The 26,616-nt window shown below is 40.3% G+C and overlaps 2 protein-coding genes across 2 annotated transcripts; one reads left to right on the top strand and one right to left on the bottom strand.

Annotated features, from left to right (window-relative positions):
• Positions 1-990: 990 nt before the first annotated feature.
• LOC119734477 lies at positions 991-8,863 on the top strand. Its single transcript, XM_038208003.1, has 4 exons — positions 991-2,999; positions 6,666-6,771; positions 7,271-7,822; positions 8,182-8,863. Exons 1-4 carry the CDS (start codon positions 1,819-1,821, stop codon positions 8,191-8,193), a joined length of 1,851 nt encoding a protein of 616 aa, XP_038063931.1. The 5' UTR covers positions 991-1,818; the 3' UTR covers positions 8,194-8,863.
• Positions 8,864-9,927: 1,064 nt separating this feature from the next.
• On the bottom strand, positions 9,928-24,757 carry LOC119734189 (ATP-binding cassette sub-family F member 1-like). The gene is made up of 24 exons (XM_038207543.1): positions 24,377-24,757; positions 23,718-23,882; positions 23,147-23,284; positions 22,048-22,116; positions 21,676-21,773; positions 21,108-21,227; positions 20,289-20,389; positions 19,921-20,006; positions 19,020-19,096; positions 18,233-18,295; positions 17,834-17,899; positions 17,555-17,637; positions 17,285-17,368; positions 16,704-16,792; positions 16,420-16,455; positions 16,074-16,135; positions 15,150-15,200; positions 14,600-14,774; positions 13,776-13,850; positions 13,018-13,088; positions 12,805-12,909; positions 12,375-12,536; positions 11,851-11,923; positions 9,928-11,346 (listed from the first exon to the last, which is right to left on the bottom strand). The coding sequence occupies exons 1-24, from the start codon at positions 24,537-24,539 to the stop codon at positions 11,189-11,191; spliced, it is 2,370 nt and encodes a 789-aa protein (XP_038063471.1). The 5' UTR covers positions 24,540-24,757; the 3' UTR covers positions 9,928-11,188.
• Between the last annotated feature and the right edge of the window lie 1,859 nt (positions 24,758-26,616).

Raw genomic sequence — 26,616 nt, 5'->3', positions numbered from 1 at the left:
TAAAATACCACGGAGGTAGGAATAGGGGTGCATACCTATGTTCCCCAATACCGATGTTCCCCGAAATCCTTAACCCTAATCCTAAGGATTTCAGGGAACATCGGTATTGACATAGGGGTATTGGGGAACAGACCCCAGGAATAGACCTCCATGCATAGGCCTTTACGTACGATGTATCCAACAAAATAGTTCCTTTATGTGAAACTTACTGTTCTCGGATGGCCGCCTGATAGTGATACGGATAACGCTGGCAGCATATAGTGCAAGAACTAGAAAAAGCATGCATCTAATAAAATCCCTCCCCTCCCCCCTCAAAATACTAACTTGGGAGAGAGAAACCTTGTCTCGCGGGCCCCTTTAATGTCCCTGCGTTCGCGCCATAATTCATGATAAATATCCGGTATTATGATAACCAGTAAGCCCGTCTGACTGTGTACTGTAGTCGACCACAGGTCGAGGGTTACGTGGCCAACAACTTGTTACCGTCCATTATTGCCTTTCATGTGTCTGTTTGTGCAAATACGGTGAGGGCCTTTGTTGTCAAGCAGCCGGTAGACTTGACATTGCCGCAGTCTCGCTCATCAGGCTGTTCGGGAGTAGATTTCCGACACCAAAAAAATCGTTAAAAAAAGCCTGTTCTGCACGAATAAAATCAAACGTCGATATGATCTCTGGATTTATTCCACGTTATGTCAATTTCAAGGTGGCATTTCGGAAACCGTGGCTTCTGGAGTTTAACATTACACACGGCGAAGCGTCGGGTATAAACATTAACTTGGGAAACAAATTTATAAACTTGATTAAAAAAATAACAATTCACCCGTCCTTGCAAGGGTCACTTTGGACACAGAACGCTATTACTGTATTCTGCGGAGGACAATAGAAAGTTGGAAGGTATTCAATATTATTGCATTGATACCGTATATACCTCCCCCAGGTTATATAGTAACAAAGAATGGGACCGGGCGAATCGATTTTTCTGGCGTTCCCGTTGCCATGGGGTACGGGGCAACTTTTGAACCCTTCCATTGGCATGCCACACCGATACACAGGACAGGACCGATCCAAGGCCTTGCATTTTTAGCGCCACACGCTTATTTCGAGTGGAGTGTTAAAGCACGTATACACAGAGTGAATGAAACAACAGTGAAATGCAGCATGATACATTTTCCACGGACATTTTTTTTTTGTCGTTTCCGTGTGCACTGTTATTGCAAGCATATAAGCCCATAATCGGCTGATAAAGTTACCAGCGTTGTTGTGGGTCGACACAAAATACAAGCCACGCTTGAACGCTTCCTGGGGCCAAATAAGCAGCAGTTATATTTTGACGAGACGATTGAATTGCGTTGGGACCCATTATTGTTGACTGGATGGTTATCGGAGGTTTCAGAGGAACAACAGGGGTGCGATAGTTCACATGTTATGACACTCGTCGTGCATTCTACTGGTATGTATTCAAGTCGAATTATTACTCAGAATCTGGACGCTAATTAGTTGACATTTTAAGGAGGATGTTCTGAACACTTTATGATTATGGGTCTATTGTTAATTCATCAGGAGAACTCGGCGTTTATTGTCATTCGTTAATGATCCTTCACGTGATCGGTGAGCTACATATGCACTGTGTTACTGAACACTGCAGAGCAGGTGTCGAGTCTCGCCGACTGGCAATAAAATGTTTTTCCTGCTGTTTAAGTTCAGATTTGTGAACGGTAATGGATCAGCAAAATGAATAAACTATCATGCTCATGATGGTTCAGTAAGATACGGAGAGCGTGTGGTCTAAAGTGCCGTGTACATAACAGACCTGAAATCATGATGGATGCGGTGCAAGAGGAGGTAGCCTCGCCGTCCTGCTCAGATGAAAATGGTGGAGGGACTGAAGATGAAGCTTCCCCCGCCAACGAAGACGCAGATGAGACAGACAGCGACACGCCTAAAGAGGAGGAGGAAAATGGGGCGGTGTGCTCCTCCCTTAAACTGGACCATCGAATGCAGAGGACGTTGTTTGAATTCGAAGACGCAGACGAAGCCGAACAAGCGGCAGCTGACCCACAGAGCCTGTCCCAGAACCTGACCAAGTTCAAGGACGACCTATGCGGTTGGGTGCCGGATACTAGCGTGCAATACCGGCGAACGGCTGCCGGGAAACAACCGCCAAAAGCCGGCCGGACCGGCTCCAAATCGGACGGTGCCAGTGCCTCCTCTCGGCGATTCTTAAACTACCGCAATAAGTATGGCCACACCCACCAACACACAGCTAATAATGTGGAGTACGAGTTTAAACACTTCGGCAACTACAAGAAGTACAGCGAGCAGTACCGGCGGTTTCACACCTGCGGAGGGCCTTTGCAGAAGCTCACACAGTCCGCATTAGGAGGCCGGTCCCGGACGATCTACTACGCCGGTGATGCTACAGCAGAAGCCGGAGTTGAGGTGGGTACATGTACCTCCAACACGAGAAGCAACTCTCAAGAACCACGGATCGGACAAGTCATGGCTGGACAAACGCTGCGTAGGCCACGGGTCTCAGAGAAGCCCAGCTCCACCACTCAGCCCATCCTTTCCTACAGTGATATCTCGGTGAACTCTCCCCGGTACAATCTGCTGTCCGAACCGACGCATCACCGGAAAGCCCGAGCCTTGCAGTACCCCAGCAGCATGGAGTGGACACACCCTCAGACCGAGACAGGTCTCGGGTACGGCTCCCAACAGCGGACTGGAACCAACGGCAGGCAAACACAAGGAGCTCAGCCCCAGGGGCAGTGGAACGTGGCCATGAACGATCAGACGCTGACCGTCTACACCTCCAAACCGCCCGGGAGCCTCCCCGCACCCACCCGCCCTGCTACTCCTCCCAAGCCGCACTTGCCGTTCTTTCCAAGTCAGCAGCCTCTACGACAACTCACCAAGACCAGGTCCTCCCTGACACCTCCCGGTCTGAATCCCTCCAACGAGCTGCTCCCGAGCGGGTACTCACTGGACAGATCTCTTGGGTAAGAAGGATCTTAATGCTCTTCAAGCTAATGGCTTTGCTTTTGTTCCATCTAAGAATAATGCTATGCTAAATTATATACTTCAGTCCAAAAAGTCAATAGGCTCAATTTTGCACGGATAGCATTTTCCCCATTCATAGTGCATTTATACGATATATTTTATGGTTTTTCAAAGCAGAAATCAGCCTGGCGGGCATAATCCAATTGCGCGAACGCTTTTTTGGCCATGACTCGAACAAGAGGGTCTTTTCCTTAAAGTTGGTATATACGTACTTTTTCAAAATTTCGATTTTGTTTCCGAACAAAATTTAAAGGAATATAATGTCATGAAACAAAGAAATGTGCTCGTTAGTTTTTGCAGGCCTTAAAGTGGTTTTAAATGGCGCGCTCCGGTTCAGAAATTGCGCACACTATAGTCAGGAGCATCCCGCTCTTAATTCAAAAGTTGAAATTAATTAATTGATTATTTTGTCGCAGGCCGATTTTTTTTCGTGCGATGTCTCATTGGAAAGCTCATAAATGTAATAATAGAAAATTGAAGCTAGTGGTAAAAAAATCTTCCCTATATTGAGAGAAGTCATATTAACGTGGCGTGACCGGTGCCCAATTGGACCGCATTCCTTCATTCTTCTAAACCCAACATACTATTGTCGAGTGTACCATTCTCTTCCAATTCCAATGTCAAATTTATATAATGACGTCAAAATTATATTTAAATTATACAGGGTGGGTAAAAAAACCAACGAAACCCAAATGTCGGGACTATATTGTCTTAGTGAAGGTCTGCATGTAGCACTTTCAAAATCCATGTGTGCGTTCTTTCATCAAAACGAAAACAATCCACACACATCCCTATGTGATTTGTTTTCGTTGTGCTGAAAGAACACTTACCTTTTTGTGATCCTTGGACAGAACTTTAAAACGTTGGTTGTGTTTAAAATTTCGTAACTTGAAAATGATATGAGTGATTTGAATGATTCTTGTACTAAAAGAAAGCTTATGAATTGGGCTTTCATATCCTAGATTTTGAAAGTGCTACATGCAGAACTTCACTAAAACAATGGTCCCGACATTCGGGTTTCGGTTTTTTCACTCACCCTGTATAATCCTAGTTATGTTTAAAAACTGTCACCAAGCATGCACAACTGAATCATAAAGATGAACGCCTCCATGAAATTCAAAAATCAATATCAACTTCAATGCGCTCATTTGCCTTGCCACCTTCGACTTCTAAACTGGACTTAAGATCTGCAGTTCTGCTTTTGTCAATCGATCGTTAATGCAAATGTTTATAAATAAACCAGCGCGTCTAATACTAACACGTCTAACAGCGTAGGCCTACTTGTGGAAAATGAAGTCGAGTCATTTTGAAATTCAATTGCGCCCAAAAGAGCCAAGATTTGGCCGCAGACTGTTCTGTTCTTAACTTTTGAATAATCATTTCGAGAGAAAACGATGCATGTAGACCATAATGCTTCATTAATCCCTCCCCCTAAAAAAAAATGTATTCGACCGTACGGTTAAACGGGTTAAAATTGCATACAGCTCTTTGTTTTAAGTTAATGTGATGGATATCATTGCTGTTTTGGTTTTTCATAATTATCTAATATTTTCCTTTTTTTTCTTGCGTCATGCTTTGTTCAGTTTCATGCATACGAGGCCTCAGACCCTTCCGTCAGTGGACCGACGGGTAATATTCATGCGCCTCCTGCTTGACCGCCATTTTTGATTCTCCTAAATGGCGAAAGCACTGGCCGGTGATTGGCCAAAGCACGCACAGCTGGTGGGCCAATAAGGGCCGTGCGTCTGCATCACGTGGCACAGGAGGCGGGGTTTTGGCACACACTTGATTTGTATCTTTCCCACTACACTGACGCACCGCTGAAGATTTTCTCCCACAAATCGCTCACCAGTGGACACCTATACACAAACTATTTTCGCTCATTGAGATATCCGATTCATGGACTTGAAATCACAATAGTCGAATAAGTCGATAGATGACGTCACGATGACGGATGGTAATTGCCAACCTCGTTCTTGAATTCGTTTTCAAAACCATAACCATAACAGTAATACTAGCCATAACGAAAAAATTGTGTGCTTTATAACAAGTGATTTGGATATTTCATGAAAAACGAACCGGTCATTACTGTAACTCACGATTAATCCTAATTCATGAAATCTCGATTAAAAACTAATAATTATGATTTAACGCAATTAACGATTGAAGCTAAACGCTTGTTTCCTCTGCTGCTAAACCCCTGTCTTGATGTTGTAGTCATTCCTTTTCTAATCACAAAAAAAGAACAATTAAGTCCGACGGGAAATCTGATGAAAATGAGCGCGACACAACGAGAACGATTGACTTAAATAATTATAAACTTCCAAGATTTCCAAGCGATTTCCTAATCGGGTGACTTTAGGGGGGGGGGGGGAAACACTTTCCCTACGAGCACTGCTAAATCCCAAGCATTTTCTGTATTAAACTACTTGTTATATGAGAGAAAACGTTCAAGACATTTTGACGTGCGTCCGTGAAATCTGAACTAAGCATGGCGATGTCTTCTGCACTAATTTCTTGGTTTTATTCTCCACTCTCTTGTTGTGAGCACTTTCCGTGAACACTTGTCTATTTTTACCATCTTCCTTTTTCGCGCTTACCCTCAAAGTTGGCACGCTTGTCACTTTAACCTTTTTCTATTGAAATGTCCCCGCTAAAAATTGGCACTCAGACTAACGTGACGTAACAACTATTTCCTTCAATTCGTGTCCCGAGAATGATGATGAGTTGTGTGGTTCTGAGAAGGAACCGCGCAAACTGAAAGTTTAGACTATGGAGGACAAAAAGTAGACAACTGCTTTTCTGCTGTCAGAATAACAGAAAAGCAGATTGGACGTTTTTCAAAGGCTCCAGTTTTCTGCGTTTCTGCTACAAGAAAAGCAGAATTTCACGTTTTAATCAAATCTACCTTTCTGGTTTTCGCTTTTGTGCTACCAGAAAAGCAGATTTTACATTTCTTTCTATGCTGGCGGACGAAATGTGGACATCTGCTTTTCTCTCACATTTTGCTCAGGTGACCGAACAGTGGCCGTTGCTTTGTTTTGACAACTGTTTCTACTTTATCTTTTCAGCTATACATGGGGGGGGGGGGGGGGGGGGTAAGCAGATTTTACTTAGGCGGACAAAAAGATGTCCACTTTTCGTCCGCCAGCAAAGCAGGAAAAGTAAAATCTGCTTTTCCCAGGTAGAAAAAAAAACACTAAAGCAGAAAGCAGATTTTATTAAAAGATAAATTCTGCTTTTCATGTAGCAGAAATTCAGAAAAGCAGATGTCCACCGTATTTAGACATCAATAAAAAAAGCGGTCTATTATAGTACTTTCTTCCCGATTGCCGTGCAGTATTCGTTGCTGTGTTTCTTAATTAAAGTGTTTTCTTCTCTCAATTTAAATACAAATGTAGTTTAAGTAAAATGTTGTTTTGTTTTCTTCGATACCCATAGCGCAAACTAGCATTGCATCATTTACTTTTTTAGTTTACCAAATCAATTAATTTTGAAGTCTAACTTCCTAATACGAGTACTGTCTCGTTGAATACAATTTCAGCTGTTGTACCATCGTGCAGTGTCAATATTATGTAGCCGTTTTGTTTTGATTGTTTTGCCAGAACCCCGGCCGGCTATTCGACTGGAATTTCTCGTAACCCTGCCCCTCATCGGGACTTCTACTCACAACTCATGCACGCCGCTCACTGCCTCAGTTTGGCAGCCAAGGTGGGATGTTTGTTGGCCTGTCTGTCCGTCTTTCTGCCGGTCAATCTGTCTGTCTGTTGATTTGTCCAACTCATTATATAAGCTGGGTGATTTCAATTTGTTTACATACCACTCTGTAATTAGCCTTGACCCTCCCCGTCTTCGAGTTGGATTTTTTTTGGTGCCCTCCTGAATCAAACAGAATCCAACAGCTTCAACACCAGGTCCTTTGGTTACTCCTCTTTGCAAATAAATATCCAACAGAAATCACCTAAGCTGTCGGACATTGTTGGATTTAGCAGGGTTATGTCACTATTTCAAGAAAATAATTGTGTAAATGCATTTCATGTTAACCTTGGTTATATAAACAATAGTTACCAGCCCACTGTCATATTAAGAAAATCGATGTGACTGGTTCACGGTCCACTTTTGCTTAGGACCTAATTCCATAGGCAATATTTTCAGCTTAGCAGCTGTGTAACATTTACTTATTCAGTGAAAATATCCGTTTTTGTTGCAGTCTCCTAAAGACTTCAATTTCGAACTGCCTCGCTGGCCGACATGCACCTCGCACACTGAAATCAGCACCGGCACCCAACTGCACCAGACTTCACATCCTGAGAAACCCCCAACAACTTCATCCACATCATCATCGACATCATCTTCAAATGCAAACATGCAAGTCCAAATGATGGGGAGAGGAGTGAGCACATCTCCAACCCCTACCAATCAAACTCTGAGGTCGACGTCACGGCCCTGCAAGCAGCAGCATCGGCAGCAGCAGGATCGACAGAAAATCCGGAAGTCGGCTTCCATGTACTCCATGGAGAATCCCACTTCTGCCACCGAAACCCACTACATCACCATAGAGGCGCCCACTTGCTCCCCCTTCGACACCAGGTCTGCCAAGCAGGTCAGGAGACCCAGAGACACCACAGAGGAGGTTGGGGTGAGCAAGGCCGCGTCTTACCGCGTGACTCTCAAGGAGAAATCGGTGGTGCCGGAGATCAAGGAGAAGACATCGGTTGAAATGGTGGCCGATGCCAACAGGCCTCTGGCAGTCTGTGAAGTGGTGAGTCTCGGGCCCTACTTTCATCTTTTGCAAATTTGATTGAAAAAGAGCACAGAATGATTGCTGCTGCTCATTGGAAAATTGAAATGAACAATTGATTATTAACGTTAAGTCATGACCTTTTTCCTCTTGAAGCTCATTTATTTAAAAATAATAATTGAAGTTATTGTGTAAGAAGCTAACACAGGAGTTTATAGTGTCTTTTGGAAAACCTTTTTTCTTTTTTAGTCGTATGCATGCTCCAATTAAATAATTAAGTCGGGAAACTATTGAGTAAACAACATAAAAAAGAGAACTTTCATTATTATATCTCTTTCTTAAGAGTACTAAATTTACACATTTTCTGATTTCTTTTACAGACTTGGTTTTGATGTCTACAAGTTTTGCCACTGTGCAACAGTTCTTGCCATTTTGACGATGGACATGAATTATTATAGTTTGATACATTTATCATGCACACCAGGAAAGAAGGCAACAAATTCGTATTCAAACAATTGTGAAAACAGCATTGTTTCTGAACAAAGCAGCATTATTTAACTGGGTTTTTTTTAACACAAGTATTAAACGTTTACGTCTCTCCATTCACATGCTTTTTTAAAATGGTTAGATTCTGTTACAGCCTTGACAGAGATCTGCACTCTAAAAGTCTTCATATGTCTATGAAACTGTAAGGTGTTTTTGTGTGAATTATTCAAACAATGCAATTTCTCTGAATATTGAGAAGTCATTTATGCTGCTGTAAGCTTTTGTGTGTTTGCATATGAATATTATTTTGTTTTGCAAAGCAGATAGTTTGTCACCTCTGCATTATTAAATCCAAGACGGCACAAGGTATCACATTTCCATGAAGACATTAGAATGCATGTACAAGTACTCTACTTTCCTTGCTCAAATCCAAAAGAACATGATCCAGTGGCAGATGACAGGCCGGGGGTGGGTGGGGGTGTGTTAAACCCTTCCCCACTTGGACGGCAAACAAAAGGAAAATTATGCAGTTAAACCAGGCATGCAACTGGGAAATCCCAAAAAAAGAGGAAATTCAAATTTCAAAATTCAAATTCAAAAGCTATTTGAGTATTTGAGTGATGATCGAATATTTGAATATTCGGTATAAGGTCAGCCACCTTTCTATTCAAAAATTATTAACTTACAATGCAACTTGCCAAAATGAAATTTGACGAAGCTCAGTCTGACTAGGAAAAGGCTGGCTGAAGACTTATCAGTTTGATCAATAGAGTGGTTGTGCTGCAGCCATGTTTGAGGTGTGTGTTTTTGTTCAACAGGGATACGCATGAGTAGACCTCTTAGGCATGCACTGTTAAAGGGAATATACAAGATTGGCTTTTGTTGTAATTTTCAGAAATGAACTATTTGAGGGGTTAGTATAATAGATCAAATATTGTTACACTGACATGTTGGAAGGTTTGTGTTCGAAAATGCTGGAAAAACCAAGAAAAACAAAAATGTTCAAGTAGTCTGGTTCCCCGACTCCACTAAATATAAAATGGATCAATTTACAGATGCCGGAAACTTGTAAGGTAATGGAACCAGTCTAGCCGGCCTGCACCCGTTCATGAACATGTAACCAATAGCAAACAAAATTTGGACTGAATGAAAAATGGTTAATTTGGAGCAGTAGTTGAAAAATAGTTAGGTTTTTCCAACGGTGGTCGGCCGACCACCGTTGGAAATTTTTACGAAAATACCATTTTCTTGAAAATGACTTCACACCAGGTGCCATAATTTTACAGGATGCTTTAGACTGTCATTTACCAACATCCTAGTAAGGTATTTCATAAAAACTAGGTAGTTTTATTTTTCGATGTTTGCAAATGTTGTATATTCCCTTAAATGAAGTAACATAACAAAACTCACCTCAAAGATGTCCGGTGAAGGCAACTGTTCTATAGGCTTTTATACACTTTGAATACATGTATGGAAAGAAAGTGCCAAGTGCCAGTCTTTGTGGTGAATATGCCAAACTACTGTATTGAAAACTTGTGTGTGTTGTTCTGTGTCGGTGAAATGCTTTTGTAAACTGATTTGTTGTTCAAAATATGACTTTTCACAATAAAAAAAAACACTTTAAAAGTGAGATGCACTAATGCCTTGCATAAATCTTTTGTTCTTTTTATTTGTATGATGCTGAACCAGAGAATAAAATGACTACCATTTGTACAAAGTCTACATTTTGAATGTCATTATTCAAAAACACTTACAAGTTCAAGAAATATCTTGGGTCAAATAGTTTCCTTTTTATTTTTATTTTTTTACATGTTTAAAGAGTTTTTCCTTTGCAGTAACGTTCTGCACTCTTAACCCTGAACTTTGACATGATTCTTACCCCAGATCCATATTTACTCGAAATATTGCAGCAGTTTTATTCATTATCCAAGGTTAAGATGGTAGACAATCTTTCTAAAAGATTTTTTTAAGTTAAATTTGTTAACATCCCAACAGAATGTCCATATAAATATGAAGCTTGATTTAGGAAAGTTGACTTATTAAAATCAGTTTTGATTGATATGGTTTTTAATAATCAGTTTTGCAAGAGCTTTTTATTAAAAAAAAATCAATATCTTCTTGATCATCCCAAGCCAAGTTTTAATTTCAACGTCTATGAAGCAATAGTTCTTTAGCAAAACATGTCAATAAATGAAATGGAAAGTCTCCCTACATTCTGTTCCAAAAATGAAATATATTTCCTGTAAATGAAATTTTTGGCTAAAACCCCCAGAAATTACCACCTTCTACACCCTGGCACGATCACCCCTTTTTTTAAATTGGAAATAAAGGTTTTTAAGAAATATTTTCACCACGAGTATCTTTCGAAAATGTACAGATGGCTTCCTGCTGACTTTGTGACTGACTTTGTTTTCTAGAAGTTTGTGACAAAATAACCAACCAAAAAGCAAAATCGGTTGAAAACGCCAAAGAGGGCCATCCATTTACCATCTAGTTTGACAGAAAAATAAATTTGTCTCCTTCAGATATGTGCAAGACACCCCTCTTCCCCTTCCAGATCCTTGAACATTCACAAAAAGGTCAAATGAGGAAGACATTTTCATTTTCAGAAGTGAAAGACAAAGATTCAAAAATCAGGAAAAAAGAAAATAATTCCTATCTTATTATTGATGCACATGGAACTCAAACTCGGAGCATCTGAAGTGAAAGCCAGGGGGATGGGGATGGGCATGGCTATAAACCCAACTTACAATCTGGGCGTCGTCGTTTTTTCTCAAGCTCACCGAGTTCTTTGTGCCAAGTTCTTCCGTTCCTAACACTGATGCAGATGGGATTGAACTGGACACAAGAAGTGAAAACCAGGGGGGTGGCGGAGAGGCGTCGCTGACCCGACTTACAAATCTAGGCATCTTTTTCTAGCTCTCCGAGCTCCACTAGCAACTCGTGCTTGTAATCGTCAAAGTTCCCGTCGATCTCGTTGATGGATTTCTCTTCCACCACCCAGAGTTGGCAGTCGGTCTCCGTGATCAGGCGGGCGTCGTGACTGACCAGAACGACTCCTGCAACAACAAAAAGTCAAATGACAATCAGCTTTTACCTGCATGTAAAAATATTTTGTATTACATTGTATTACATTGTATTTATTTCCCAATGAATTCACCAAACCATAAAGTACGGGGCGGTTTCGGGCAGTGATAGGAGTAGAAGGCAGGGTAGTTTGGGGCAGTACAAAGACTACTCGTCAGGAGACATGACTGTTGTCGGAAATATGGTCCAAAAATTTGAAACTATGTTTTTTTTCTTTTTTTTAAGCTGACTTGATGGACCAAAGAAACATAGAAAGTAACTGATCACAGGAAATATTTCTTGTGATTGGTCATCAACTGATTTCAGCTTGGCAAAAAGATCTATCCAATTTTGTTCAAGAGTTAGTGAATAGTTTCAGAACGGCACAAGTGCATGGAGATGTTAATATAAAAATTGTCTACGCCCAGCACTTGCTCTGTGTAAACAGGCTACGAGCTAAGGAAATTTGGTAAGGGATATTTTTCTGCCAAGGGTACCTCCTTTGTAGACGTTGATGGCATCGGCCAGGGCATCGATGGATTCTATGTCTAGGTTGTTGGTAGGCTCATCCTGGAGGAGGAGAACAAACACATGTATCATTTCTACATCCTCGTTAGGTTTATTCGGGCTTCCGGGCTACAGTGTCTCAAGTGCGTTTTTAAGGAATACTTGGTTTTATTACAAGAAAGACTTCATGAAATCAGACTCAATCGTGATGAAAATAAGACAGACAACATGATAACAACAAATGGCAAAAATATGTCCAGTCAGATTTGATTTGAGTAATGATAAATAGGACTAGGAGCTTTACATGGCAGAGGAAATAAAAAGGGTTTAAGGTTATACTATGCATTTCCAATTAATCTCTTCTTTTTATTAAAGAATTGTGTGTTCCTGTTCTGTTTAGACTCGCCATTCTTCAAACATAACCTAAATTCCTGCTATATGATGTAACCATAAACACTTACTACGTCATTTTATTTTATCTGAGTAATAAAGGGACATGTTCACCAAAGCTCACCAATATAATGACGTCGGGCTGTCGCTTGCACATGTCGGCAAAGGCCACCCTGGATTTCTGACCGCCCGACAAGTCCTTGATCTTGATGGTGTGAGCGTGGCTGATCAGTCCAAACTGACCAAGGGTCTTGCGAGCCTCCTGGTAGCCCAAGTTGTACACTCGCTACAGTAGAGAAAAAAAAAACACGAATGTTAAGACTGGACAATTTCTGAAACACTGGCGTTGTCTACATTTTACATCTTCACTACTCACTGGCTCCACAATCATTCACAAAGTTGTTAACGTTTTTTAGGACCAGGAAGTTTCACGGTGACATTGTGACTGTTGTGTGACTAGATACGTTCGCACGTTGCTACCAGTGCCCAGGCGTAGGTTACGTCACAAATCAACCACCAGTCGACTCACGGTCCTCGCCAAAACTTACTCTTACCTGTAAGTATTCCACTGATGTCTCGTCCAAGTCCAGCTGGTCGGCTGAATGCTGACTGTAAAAGCCGATACGCAGTCGGTGGTTCTTTCTCATTTCACCAGATAACTGCAACAAGTTTCAAACAAAACAGTTATACCTCAGTAGGTCAAGACACAAAGCTAGCAAGCAGCCAGACATATTTTAGTCTGAAAGGATAGCATTTTCTTCACTCACCGGTTGTAGGTCTCCCTTAAGTAATTTCAGTAGTGTGCTCTTCCCAACGCCGTTTGGTCCGACAATGGCAACTGAGAGGAAAAAAAAAAAAAGCAACAGGTATAGGTAACTCATATTCCAAGCTATTAAGTTTCAAAATAAATGTTGGCAGAACCTCGGAACCTCAGAACCTCGGAACCTCAGAACCTCCAAACCTCAGAACCTCAGAACCTCGGAACCTCAGAACCTCGGAGCCTCGGAACCTCAGAATCTCGGAGCCTCGGAACCTCGGAACCTCAGAACCTCAGAACCTCGGAACCTCGGAACCTCGGAACTCCTGTGCCAGCTGATGCAAAACAGGTATATTCCTGTTCCAAGGCTTCGGCAGTCTGTTCGACCACACAACCTGGCAGTGGAGGTACCACGATCAAACTGAGTCGGCCATCAAAGGTCCTTTTGACCATCTACGGCCCGAATATGGAACTCTCTTCCTGCCCACATACCCACTAACAGGAATCTGGCTATCTTCAGGAGGGAGGTGAATCGCTATCTGGGCGACAAGCCATCAGCAGTCTCTATTAATCAATAATGTTTCTAGCTGTTAAGGCCCAGATATGCCTTGTAAAAAAAAAAAAAAAAAAAAAATACATCATAAGTGCTCTAAAACGAAACAAAAATAAAACCAATGTAGAAATGCACATAGACAAAAACAAACCAAACCAACTCTGTATAAGCTAAAATAAAATCTCAGAGTAAACATACCACAAGAAATGACTTACTTCTTGATTCCATATCTATGCCAAACTCCAGGTTCTTGAACAGCAACTCTTGATCTGGATATCCAAAATCCACAGCTGGGAAAACAAATAAATAACCGATAGGTGTGATAAGCTCAGTGGTGGTTAAACTAAAAATTGGAATTTCATATTTCATAAATTGAGTTTTTAAAACAGCTTGGCCCAATTGTAAAGAGCAGTTTAGTTGACATATGTGAGGCGCTCTGGCAAAATGAGATGGAAATGGGCACGGGCTGTAATGGAGAAAAATGCCAAAAACTGAATAGGGAGATTTTTTTCCGATTTTCCGATTTACTGATATTGGTAACCTCTGATATGTCTACTACATGTACAGAAATTTTAAAGAAATAGTATACAAATCGTGGAATAGAAGCACTAAAAAAACGCAACAAATGGTATGTTTGGTTTTTGCAACTACAAAACTCAAAGTTGAAAGGCCTTTTTCTCAGTATTTTACTTTTTTGAAATGGCGATAAATGCAAACTTTAAACAGCCATAACTTGTCAACGGAATGTCCGATTGAGCTTCAACAAACAGTATCGCAAGGAGAATTTTGTTCTCTTTCCTAATACCTGCAAACCCTTATGTCGATCTCTTCCCACTTCTGTCTTATTTTGCCAGAACGCCAAACATATTGCTTAACACATTACTTCGTGAACCGGCTGGGAACCAGTCATTAGCAACGCACATTGCATGACAGTTTTGGCTGGTAACCTGCTGTTGCTAAGGAAATCTTGATTCTGTGCTGAACACATATTTGTGCTAAAAAATCTGCCTCTTTTTTCTTTCCAAAAATGTGAACTCACCATAGAGCCCCAGGATTGGTGGGTTGAGTTTGGGGGGTTGCGGGAATGTAAACTTGACCACGTATTCCCTGGGTTTAGCCAGGAGTTCAAGGACCTCTACTTCCTCCCCCGTGGGGTCGCCTTTGTTCTTGTTCTTCCCTTGTTTCCTTCCTTGTTGCGTCTTTGTTTCCTTTTCCTGTCAAAACATTGGGGGGGGGGGAGGGGAAAATAAAACTTAAGAGCTGTCCCACAAAGGAATTTAATAAGGCTGAGTAAAACCAAAATTATTTCTCTTTTAATGATGGAGATGGGCACTTTTTCCCCCAAGATGGCAGCTTTTCCACGGTTTTTTTTTTTTTCATCGGAAGAGTGAAGATACCCTTCTGTCTGAAATTTTCAGGAAATAAATCAAAGCGTTGTATATCTCTCTTGCAAGCCATCAGAAACAGGTAAGTTTTAGTTTTAATATTACAATGTTGAAATAGCGCACAATGCTATACACTTAATCCCCATCCCAATTTTGAAAAATAAATACTCGCGCCCTCTTGGCCCAATCAAAAATTTGACTTACAGCATCCTTGGTTGATTTTCCTCTCCCTTTTAACTCTTTGATTTTCTTTTCCTGTTGCAGAAAAAAACAAAACCAGAGAAACAAAAGTATAGTTATCACGTCATCCTTTTATGTTTTTCCAAGTAACTTCATGAATTCTCTCAAATCTTGCACTTTGCAGTAGCCAGAAACCAAAAATGCCCAATCTGTATTTTAACTTTCAAAGGGTTTCAAGCCCAAATGCGAAGTGATATAATCATGTGGGGAGCATTTCCCTGGCAGCCAATAATTCAAGATTGTAACCCTAACTCCCTAGGCCTTTTTGCTAGGATGCAACCTCAATCCTGCAAAATCCTCCAACTGCATTCATGTAAAAATTGCATACAGCCTCAATCCTCCAAAATCATCCGTTATTTCTTGAATGTGGTCCTTGGAGGGGTGACCACTGCCTCAATCCTGCAAAATCCTCCAGTAATCACTGTCAACATGTTGAGGCAGAGCAAGTGACTTCCTGGAGCAGTGCGGAGGATTTCAAGTATAATCTAGGCCTAAATTTATGCACGGCTGAGCATGAACAACGCAAGGTACGGCCTAAGACCTTGACACAGTGCATCCTCCAAAATCAGCAACACAGTTTTGCAATACAGCCTCAATCCTGCAAAATCCTCCATTTTGCAAAGAGGATTTTTGAGGATTTGGGAAGGTTAGGGTAATTAAAGTAATAAATAAAACAATAACTAAACATGGGCCGATTTTTGGCATTCGATGTCTCATTCAAAACTGAATAGCTTTTGTATTTCAAGAAAAATAGCAATTTAGAAAAGGAATCTATTTTTCAGGATGAAACTTGAAAATAACACAGGAAATACATCTTTAAGATTTTACAAAGTACAAGCATTATTTTTTTAATGTCTGGTACCCCAACTCCTCCCACACAATACCAACCTGTTTCTCGTACTCCTTGAGCTGCTCTTTCCTCTTCTGTTTGAACATCTTCTTAAATGCATCTGTATGATTGGTCAATAACAAAAGTCAATGGTACATTGTCAATTACAGAAGCAATGCAATGTCAGGTAATCGACAAAGCCAAACTTTTGACCAAAAAGAAAAAACATTTTTGGAATCAAACTTTTGCAATGTTTTTAGGACAGAAATGCCATAAAACATTTTAGAGAATTTTGTTAATGTGTGACATCAACAAATAACAGTTCAACTGTGAGCAGAAATTAATAAAAAATATTAAAAATTTAAAAATAATAACACCAAAAGAAATCACAAAATAACGACTTACTGTAATTTCCCTTGTAATACTGTAACTTCCGTGCATCTGTGTGAAAACAGAAAGGATACTTAAGTCATATTTTACATAAAAATTAACAAAATAACCACAACTTCATGACCATTGCTGTCTAGAACAAATCTTTGAGTGGAAAATCACATATGTTAAATAAAACCATTCTGTAATCGACTGATAATGAAATGGCATGTAACTTTCAAGTGTAAATGTAGTGTGCATTAAAATGTTTAATCCAATAGTTTTCAAGCTGTTACAAAAATGAAAAAAAAAAGTTTCACCTAAATGGATGACGTCTGTACAAACATCATCTAAGAACTGCTGGTCGTGGGAGACGATGAGTAGTGTCTTCTTCCATCCTTGCAAATAGCTGGATTAAGAGGATTAAGAAGATGAGATTTAAGGGATTAACAACAATAAATGGATTAGGAAGATTACAGGGATTAAGAGAGATTAAAGTGATTAAGAAAATTAAAGGGATTAAGAAGAAAATCCAAACAAAGGTGATTGCTCATATTGATGACAAAGTTGTTTTGGTTGCGAAAAATGTGTGAAAATGAATATATGTCCCAAATTCATCTTATTCTGAAAAGTTAAGGCGGCCAGATGTTGCAATTTTAACAAGTTCTTCTTGTAGAGACAAATGAAGATCTTGTTAGGATCGCAATTTCAGGACGTCTTAACTTTTTAAATTTGTACATGTCGGGTCAAGTCTTATGCAACTGAAAAATAAGTTGATCTCTGAAAGTTAAAAAAAAACATTAATAATAATAATTCCTGCCCCCAACATTCTGTTGGGTTTTGTAGGGTGTGAGTGGTGTAGGGTCTCAATTATTTACTGATTTTGACGAAGGAGACTTACCTGTTCAGCCAGATAACAGCGTTCAGGTCCAGATGGTTAGTAGGCTCATCAAGCATCAGTAACGTGGGTTCCATAAACAGAGCTCTGTTGTCAACAACAACAAATTTTATGTTTATAGAAAAGCATTGGTATTAAACATGTGAACCAACTATGCCGGCAGAGCGCCAGCAGCAGCTCATGGACAAGAGAAAAGAAAAAGGCTTCCAAAGGTGTCCGCTACAATATTTATTTTATATAAATATGAAACATTTGGTGAATATTCAACAGTACCTTGCTAATGACACACGCATCCTCCACCCTCCAGAGAAGTCCTGGGTCGCTTTCTTTTGCATTTCTGGTGTGAACTGCAAACCCTGAAAGTACAACAAATCCATAAAAAAAGACTCAGTTAAATTTTTGTTATAGCTTAATTCAAGTCCAATTCAGTTTAAAAAAGCATCTGCTCACACATTTTTGTCTTCGAGAGAATCAATAAGCAACTCATTCCCAACAAATTGTTTTATTTCAAATAATTTGTCTTTCAATGTCAGACAATTTGCATCAACTCACCGCCAATATTCTTCTTGCTCGTGGTTCTGCCGAGTCAGCGCCGATTGCAGACATCTCCTCATAAACCTGGAGAAAAACAACAACAACAACAAATTACAAACAAAGTTGACAGTCAATGCTGTGGCGGCACTTCCATCAAATAGACACTATCACTATTTGCGCTCTGGTATTTTGAGGTATGAAATGTACAAATATATACGAACTAAACACTTAGCAAAATATAACATAGCATCAATAGTTAATATATGAAGAGGCTTAATGACCCTTGATGACGCTACTATCAACTGGCTGTCCTCGGACCTCCCAGTTTAAACGACGATGGTGTCCATACAAACGAATGAACGAATAGTGAAAGAAACCTCATTTGTTAAAAAAAAAAAATCAGTTTTTCGTTTTTACCTGTTTGAGTCTTTCACTGTGTGAGTCATCTCCTCTTTCACTTTCCGCCAGCAACTCTTTCTCCTGTGAAAAAGATAATTAAAAGGAGTACAAAACCTCATTGTTCTACAACACTGCATCATACACAAATTTATGAAAGACTCGTCTTGCTTTATACGATTAAATGTCATTTCTAAACATTGCAGCAAAATAATAATTAATTACATTGGCTTCTTGTATCTGCTCCGATCAAGTACCCCCTCATCGGCAAAGAAAGTACAGTTGGGGGTGCCCGAGCGACGCCATCTTGCCTGACTGCAATATTTTTCCGCGAAAATGCAGCCACTGCGTGTACATAGTACAAATCCCCTGGTGTACGTGCGTCACACACACGCGTCAACCAGCGAAATGTACGTGTCCCACCCATGGGACGTCGTTTCTAGGTAAAAGGGCGCCCTCTTTTGTTGGCGCACGGAGCCCATAGTGCTCATGTCCATCACTAAGTGACACTCCTGGCACTCCAATATTCCCCTGGCTTTAGCACAGCTGCCATTATGGCGCTCAAGCCTTGAAGGAATTTCTTCCTACCAGGTACCCATTTACTACACCTGGGTGGAGAGAGGCAATCGTGGTAAAGTGCCTTGCCCAAGCGCACAAGCACCATGTTCCCCGTCAGGATTTGAACCCATGTAGCACGGCACACGAGTCAAACACCGTAACCACTGGACCACAGCACCCAAGGGGATAATATACCGTATCAGGATGCCTAGGGCTAAAGATGTCACAACAACAGCAAACTTTCCCCTACCTCTTTCAAGAGAGCCAACCGTTTCTTGTCGGAATTCAGGACAGCCTCAAAGGCTGGCGTCTCATCGGCTTTGACCTCTGACAAAAGCAAAAACAAAGGAAAATCATTAATCCGTCCAATAGGAATGAGATTGTCAATTACAAAAAAAAGGCTGAAAATTGATGAAATGTCTGAAAAATGCATATCTTTCTTTAGGCAAAAAAAAAAGTCTTCGGTTTCTGATATGGAGCTTGCCCCAAAAGTGGTGCAGCGACGTGATTTTTTTTTTTGTACTTGTATTTTCTTCAAATGTCGGCTGATGACTGCAAATGGTGCCCGGCTAACTTTAGCGCAAAATGTATGGGAGCCTAGAGAGACCACATAAAGCTTATACTCGATCGTAACCCCATCTAAAAACACATTAAAATTGTGCAGCAGCAGGATTCCAGTCAAACCAGTGAGTTTGGCATTTGGAGAAATCATCTTACATTGAAAAAAAACCTTTTTAATTTGCCGACGCGTATGGCTACAGCGACGCGCGTGCATACCAGAAATAGAGACCTTTTTTTGGCCTTATTAATAAAGTCTTTCTCTTTTAGATTCAAAAAGTCTGATTTCAGACAAAAGTCTGAAAAATCTCATGCCTGGTCCAACCCAAAAAATCAACTGCAACTGGATTCAAAGCTGCCTCCCCCTAAAAAATTTTTAAAAATCAAAGTGTGACAGTCCCTTGAAGCTACAGAGTACTGAAGTCTGACGTCAGCAGTCTTTGTTCTGGCTGAAACTATGCACGTCAACCAGAATACACGGTACACTTCGGTACTCGATATTAGATTTAAACCTGATGACTGGTCCATGCAAGTTCAGTTGCTGAGTGGTTCAAGACAAAGAATGTCAAGGAAATCCTAGGGTCCTTCCTTACCTTGTTCACACAGCAGAACGTCGATATTGGGTGGAATGGCCAGAGCCCTGGTGGCAATGTGGTTCAATAATGTGGTCTTACCCATGCTGTTGAAGAGGGAACCAGACCAAACCAAATAAAAATCAACACGAATGTCTCCAGGGCTTAAAAAAAAATTAAACAATCCTCCCACACCTTGTTGGATGAAATTAAGCGTCTCTAGGAGATTTGCGATTTTTATATTCAGTGCTCTCCGAGAGGTTTTAATTACAATGATGAAAATGTTCTCAACGGTGAAATGCTGTCAGAAGACAAGGAGGGAGATTAAACTGATCGACAGATGAACTGACCTATAGGAAGAGTAAGTACCAAATATTAGCACATCTTACCCATTGGGACCAACAAGACCGTATCGTCGCCCCTGTGCGATGGCCAGCGTCGCGTTGTCAAACAGGCTTTTACCAGCCGCCGAAATGGAAAACTTCTCGATCTGTGCATTCAAGAATTATGCAATTTCAAAACATTATCTACCGGGATTCATCAACCAGCCAGCCAACAACTGACCAATCAGATAAGGACTTTTGGTCAGGTGACTACAGAAGCCCAGTCAAATTCAGTCACAAACCAAAAGTGGGCAGGGCTTATGGCCCAATCCTGAATGGTACAGTATCGAACACTACTATACCTCATACATATTCATGATCGAGAGCCGAGTTCTCACTGGTCCATTCACCATCACATGTCAGCCGCTAATTTTGCTGTTTACCAAGCGCGCACATGAGGTTTCACGCACAGGTTAAACACGCATGCGAAGTAGACTATCGCACTGGTTATCAGTGCGCTAGTCTTCTATGTATGTTCTTTACGAAGCAATCATGGAGCTAGCACGCGGGCGTAGTGTGCATGTGCGAACATCACCCTAGCAGCATGCAGCACCTACATGAAAAGATGCGGCACACGCAAAACAACATCTGCCGAAAAAAAATTATGCGTAACTTCATGACATTGTTATGAATAGGTATGAGGCATAGTAAAACAAACAAAGCATGGCTTAGTTGGGGTGGATAGTTGACATTAATTCCCTTTGGTGTTGGAAGTAGACAGACTAGTTCCCGAGGCGAAGTCTGTCCAATACCTCGGGGAGCTAATATCAACTATCGACTATATTTCTCTCTCACTTTAAAGTCTAGAAAGACTTCAATGCCTACCTTGATGTCTGTGGCATTTTCTAGTAAAGCACCCTTGGTTGTCTTCTCTTGTTGCGATAGTGAGAACTGGGACAGATCATCTCCAACGCTGGCTAGCTTCATAGAGGCTAAGAATTCTTGCTGTGGTAACCAAATACAATAAATACCATTAACATTGTTTAGATTTTAACGTGATACTTAAAGGTATATCATTTGCTGCTATCCAAAATGTAACTGACGAAATTATTGTTGAAAAGCATACTTGGTTTAAAGATAGTAATGGCACTTAACTCCCTGTGAAACCTTTTTTTTCTGGCATGCTGTCATTTTGAAGAAAACAATAAAAGAAGGTCATTTCTGTTAGTAGTTAGTTTTTAATTCGGCGAAGCCGTGAATGGGTGTGCGCAAGCGTTGACACGACGCACACGTGCCGTGGTTGCTACAATTCATTGGTTCAGTGTCTGACATCGCGTAGCTGCAATTTGCCGAATGAGAACTTTATGTCGGTGAAGGGCAAAACTCAATATTACATCTAAAGGTTTTATATCTTAACACATTAGTACTGTTTTTAGTTTAATTCGATACTCACATGTTTCTTGAGTTTCTTCTTCTCTTTGTTGCTCATTTTCTTCACTTTTTCCGTCGGTTCTGGCTCTGGTTTCTCTGAGCCCGGCTCTTTTTTCTGATCTGCCGGGGAAAAAAAACACAAATATGGAACATTAAGAACGGAACCTGGAAAATGCATCCTGGTAACATCTGGGATAAAAGTTCCCGATACAACACCCCCCCCCCCCCCAACTTAAGAACATTCCAACAAATTGTCTCAAAAATTCAACATTTAACAAAACTCCTGATTTTCAAAATCAGTAAGTAGTTTTAACTGCGGCACATACCTCTTACAGCGTTTTGCACATGGCATTTAAATTTCTTTCACTTTGAAAACCTAACAGTTGAGGCTTACTTTGTTCTTCTTCCTTTTCTTCTTCTTCTTCTGCTCGATCAACGATTTCATCTTTATCTTTTGTGTCACCTGTGTGTTACGACAAAAAATTGAATTTATATAGTCAATCTGAATGCAAAGAAAACCTGAGATATAAAATGCTACCATGAACTACAACAAGTGATTTATATTTCACAGCATTCACTAGTACAATTCACTATCGAAGTGTTACGTAATAGCAAGCGAGGTCACTGGACTTATCCTAGTGATGTATTAGGCCACACACGCGAAAACTGGTCCAGCCATTGGTATAGCAAGTGTATTCAAAGCGAAGTAAAATCGTTCAGAAAATTGGCCACGATGATCAATTGTTTCGCTGCGGACTGTAATCATACAAATAAAATTCACACCTGTAAAATCTTTTCCAATTTCCTAACGAAACAACACAAGAATGCTCAGAAAAAAACACATACTCCGTAGTGAGTGGTGGCCATGTGGCGGCGTGATCCAGTTGCTGTGCCAATGACCAGTTTTGACAGATCTTATGTACCCACTTTGATAGTGAATACTGGTCTATCTTTCATATACTTATTTAACCCTCCTGCTATCTGAACATTCACAGACAGTCCAAAAATCAATCCTCTTCCTCTGTCATGCCTTTTACACAGGCTAGTCACCAACAGTCAGATCATAATTCAAGCAAGCATTGTGACTAGTCAAATTCAGCCAACAGACAAAAACAGGCAAGTGGTAGGCACAGTTGGCGTAGCAATCACCTACAGTCAAAGCATAGCTTTATCAAGTTGCAGAAACAGTCAAAGCATGGAGCCTTTTTTGTAGCTCCATGGTCACAGCCAGTCAATCCTGCTTTATGTAGGCTGGGAGCTCTTAACTGTTGAAAACAGTCACTTGATTGATTTTGACTGCAAGGACAACTTTGCACAGAATGTATGATTGCATAAGAGGGTTAATTGAAGGAAATAATTATGCAGGCATCAGGAAATATAAATACATATGTATTTTCATTAACTTTAAAAAGCCTAACACTGAAAAAAAAAAAATTGGAACCAAAAAAAAAGTAATTCCTTCCTTGTATTGGCACCAATAAACCTTCACTTACCCTTTGACTTGTTCCTTGATTCTTTCTCCTTCTTGCCCTTGCTGCCCCCTTTCGTCTTCTTGGGTCGCTCTTCTTCCAAGGTTTCTTCCTCGCTATCTTCAAGCTCATCCTCTAGAGCACCCAGAGCAGCAAAGCCGCCTGAGAAGAATCACAATGTGAAAAAAAAGTGAATTACAAATAATTGAGATCAATGGATCCGAACAAAAAAGATGTTGAACATTTTGTTCTAATTCACTAGAAAAAAAATTAATTCTGGTGGTTTTTTTTTGCAACAACCCTCCTAGTCGTACCCTAAAAAACCCTGTCACCCTCAGTATTAACTTTCCTTTTTCTTAATATGCCAATGTTCTGATTTTCCACTTCTAAAATCTGCAATGGTCCCAACTATTGTTGGGACAGTCCAAGAATCGTCCCAACTATAGTTGGGACGATGCCATATTGGGGCGTAATAATTCTCTTCATGATGCTAAAACCTGCAGATACACTTAAGTATGTTTTTGAAATCCAGTACTCTCAACTAAAATTAATAAGAAAGGAATTTAAAAAAAAACCACAGCTGTTGACTTAGTACCGGCTTTAGCGGGCTTTGAGTTGACTGGAGCAAAGTCTTCTTCTTCTTCATCCTCAATGGCCAGATCTTTCATCTTCTCCTCCAATTTCTTATCTTCATCATCTTCATTGTCCTCCCCTCGCATCCAACCCTTGTCTTTCTTCTTCTTCTTGTCTTTCTTTTTATCTGGAGATGTTAGAAGAAGAGCGTTAACAAATAACAAACAAAACATTGAAACAATTTTTTGTGTGTTATTATTACATCTGGGGGAATTCCCTTTTTTCAGAATTTTTTAGGGGGGGTGGCTTAATTCTTTGTTTAAAGCCTTTGATTTGAATTTATATTTTTGTACATATTTATTTAGTTTGTTTATTTTTATTTTGTTTGACAACTTAAAAAAGAGTTTTTAACCAAAAGATACAGTTTAAAATAACCCCAAAAATGAGTCAACGGGTCAAATTAACCAAAAAAAATTGAGTCATATTTATAATGATAAAATCTATCAGACTGCGGACTAGTTTAAACAAAAGATGGGCATTAAACTACACAAAACCATTGGAGGTAGACCTAGACAAAACTTACCAAAAATATGATTATTCACTCCCAACATATATTTGAATAGATATGCTTTAATAAGCTAAGACATTTATTGTACAATGATCATCAAAATGGAGCCGTACCCTTCTTATTTTTGCCGGTGACAGCCTTGTCTGCCTCGTCACTGCTTCCATCTGCTACCGCGTTATTCTTCATTTTCTCCCGTTCTTTGACCGCCTCCTCCGCATTGTCGTACCACTCTTCCTCCACGTTCTGCTTGCCTCCTCTACCCTTCTTTTTCGGCATTTTCGTGGACTTCTAAGCGATGAAACGTGGCGAATGGGTTCTCTGATACTTAGTTATCAGACAGGTTAATACTAATTAAATAACCGTTTTCAAATAACTTCGTAAACAATATGATTTTGCAATCAATAATTTAGACAGATTTCACCGGCGAACGAAATTACCCACTCAATCGTCATCATACACATGTGCGACATGTATTGCGCCCTCTTTATTTGCGACACAAAATTTCTCCAAAAGTATAGCGCCCTCTCGTCAGTCTTTGAAAACTTAAAGATCAGTCACTTTGATATAAGGCAGACTTTCACTAATTTTGAAGTTTACATGTATTCAAAATAATCTATAATGTAAAAAACTAAATGAGGACACCTTTAGGCGTAAAAAATAAAAGTTGAAAAGCTCCTTCGCCCCAGAACCAAAACCAAGACAAAAGCCATTGACGCAATTTTCCTTGCTGATAAGCTGAGCACTCTCAAGCTAGAACTACGCCAGAAAAGTCCATTTTATTTTATCAATGCGGGGAAAGTTTTCCGTAATTGATGTAATAATGGACAAAGCCCCGACAAAAAAACGTGTTTACGCTTGCATGGCACCGGCGTGAAGTCAAACTAAATAAAAAAAAATAAAAATAATAATCCTGGCACTGAGAAATAACCTTTTCAGCACAAATAGGTCGTAGGTCAACTCTCTGTATATTTTATTGTCTTATTTGACACAGAAACGACACTTAAATTTAATTCAGTACAAAAGACATTAACAAAGCCCAGTTGGGATAATTTGAATTTGAAAATTGAAAAAAAAAACTTCAGACCTTTGGTTTGAATCCAAGGCTCCGTTTTGTTCATGCCCGTCTACTTCTCCATGATTCAAGCTATTTCTCTCGGCCACAAATTTTCATTTCCAATGATTTGAAATCCCACAGCCCATCAAAAAGCCCAATGTCTGCACAGAATCTGGTTTCAGAATGCCAACTTGTAGATGATTTAGAACCACAATTTTTTCATTACGCTGAGTTTCTTAATACATCATTTCTTAAATATCAGATTCCAATCTACCTCTTCCTTGGCACAGACGAGGAGCCTACAGGCTAAAAAAAAATAAAAAATTAATTTCCCATGAAAAAGAAAAGAAAAAGGAATTTGGAAGCAGAAAACTAACAACTCTGTGCCCCCCTGGACAAAGGCGTTGACAAATCGGGGAACCGCCAATATAGGGCTGGATAGCTCAGTTGGTAGAGCACCGGAACGGTTATCCGGAGGTCACAGGTTCAAACCCTGCTCCATCAAGTCAATTTTTTGTTCAATTTTGAAAAATTATCGGTCCTTTGAAAGACCTGCAAAATTGGCACTTTGGACCTTATCAGGTCAGAGTAGAAATAACAAACCCTCTCCAATTCTCGACAGTTTTCAATGTGTATGGTTCAAGTGCTAAGCCAAAGTTTGACAGATATAATACCCTCATATGGCATTTGAAATGCATTACAGTTAAAGACATTTTGTCAATGTATGTCATGTACGCACATTCAGTTGCTTTTCTTTGACGCAGAAATGCAATATCTCAAACATTTTGCATGACTTTGCAATGTTTACGTGCAGGGAAACAGTGCGAGCACGAGATGCTTCATTTATTGGCTCTCGTTATTAGGCCAAAGCTCCCTCTAGAGTTTCTGAATGCAGTCCATCGTTTACGTGCGGGGAAACAGTGCGAGCACGAGATGTGTCATTTACTGGCTCTCGTTATTAGGCCAAAGCGCCCTCTAGAGTTTCTGAATGCAGTCCATCGTTTACGTACAGGGAAACAGTGCGAGCACGAGATGTGTCATTAACTGGCTCTCGTTATTAGGCCAAAGCTCCCTCTAGAGTTTCTGAATGCAGTCCATCGTTTACGTACAGGGAAACAGTGCGAGCACGAGATGTGTCATTAACTGGCTCTCGTTATTAGGCCAAAGCTCCCTCTAGAGTTTCTGAATGCAGTCCATCGTTTACGTACGGGGAAACAGTGCGAGCACGAGATGTGTCATTTATTGGCTCTCGTTATTAGGCCAAAGCTCCCTCTAAAGTTTCTGAATGCAGTCCATTTT

This window comes from Patiria miniata, unplaced genomic scaffold (assembly GCF_015706575.1).
Source record: "Patiria miniata isolate m_02_andy unplaced genomic scaffold, ASM1570657v1 HiC_scaffold_27, whole genome shotgun sequence".
Classification (NCBI taxonomy): Eukaryota; Metazoa; Echinodermata; class Asteroidea; order Valvatida; family Asterinidae; genus Patiria; species Patiria miniata.
Note: the sequence above shows the minus strand (reverse complement) of the source record. Positions and strands in the feature narration are given on the sequence as shown.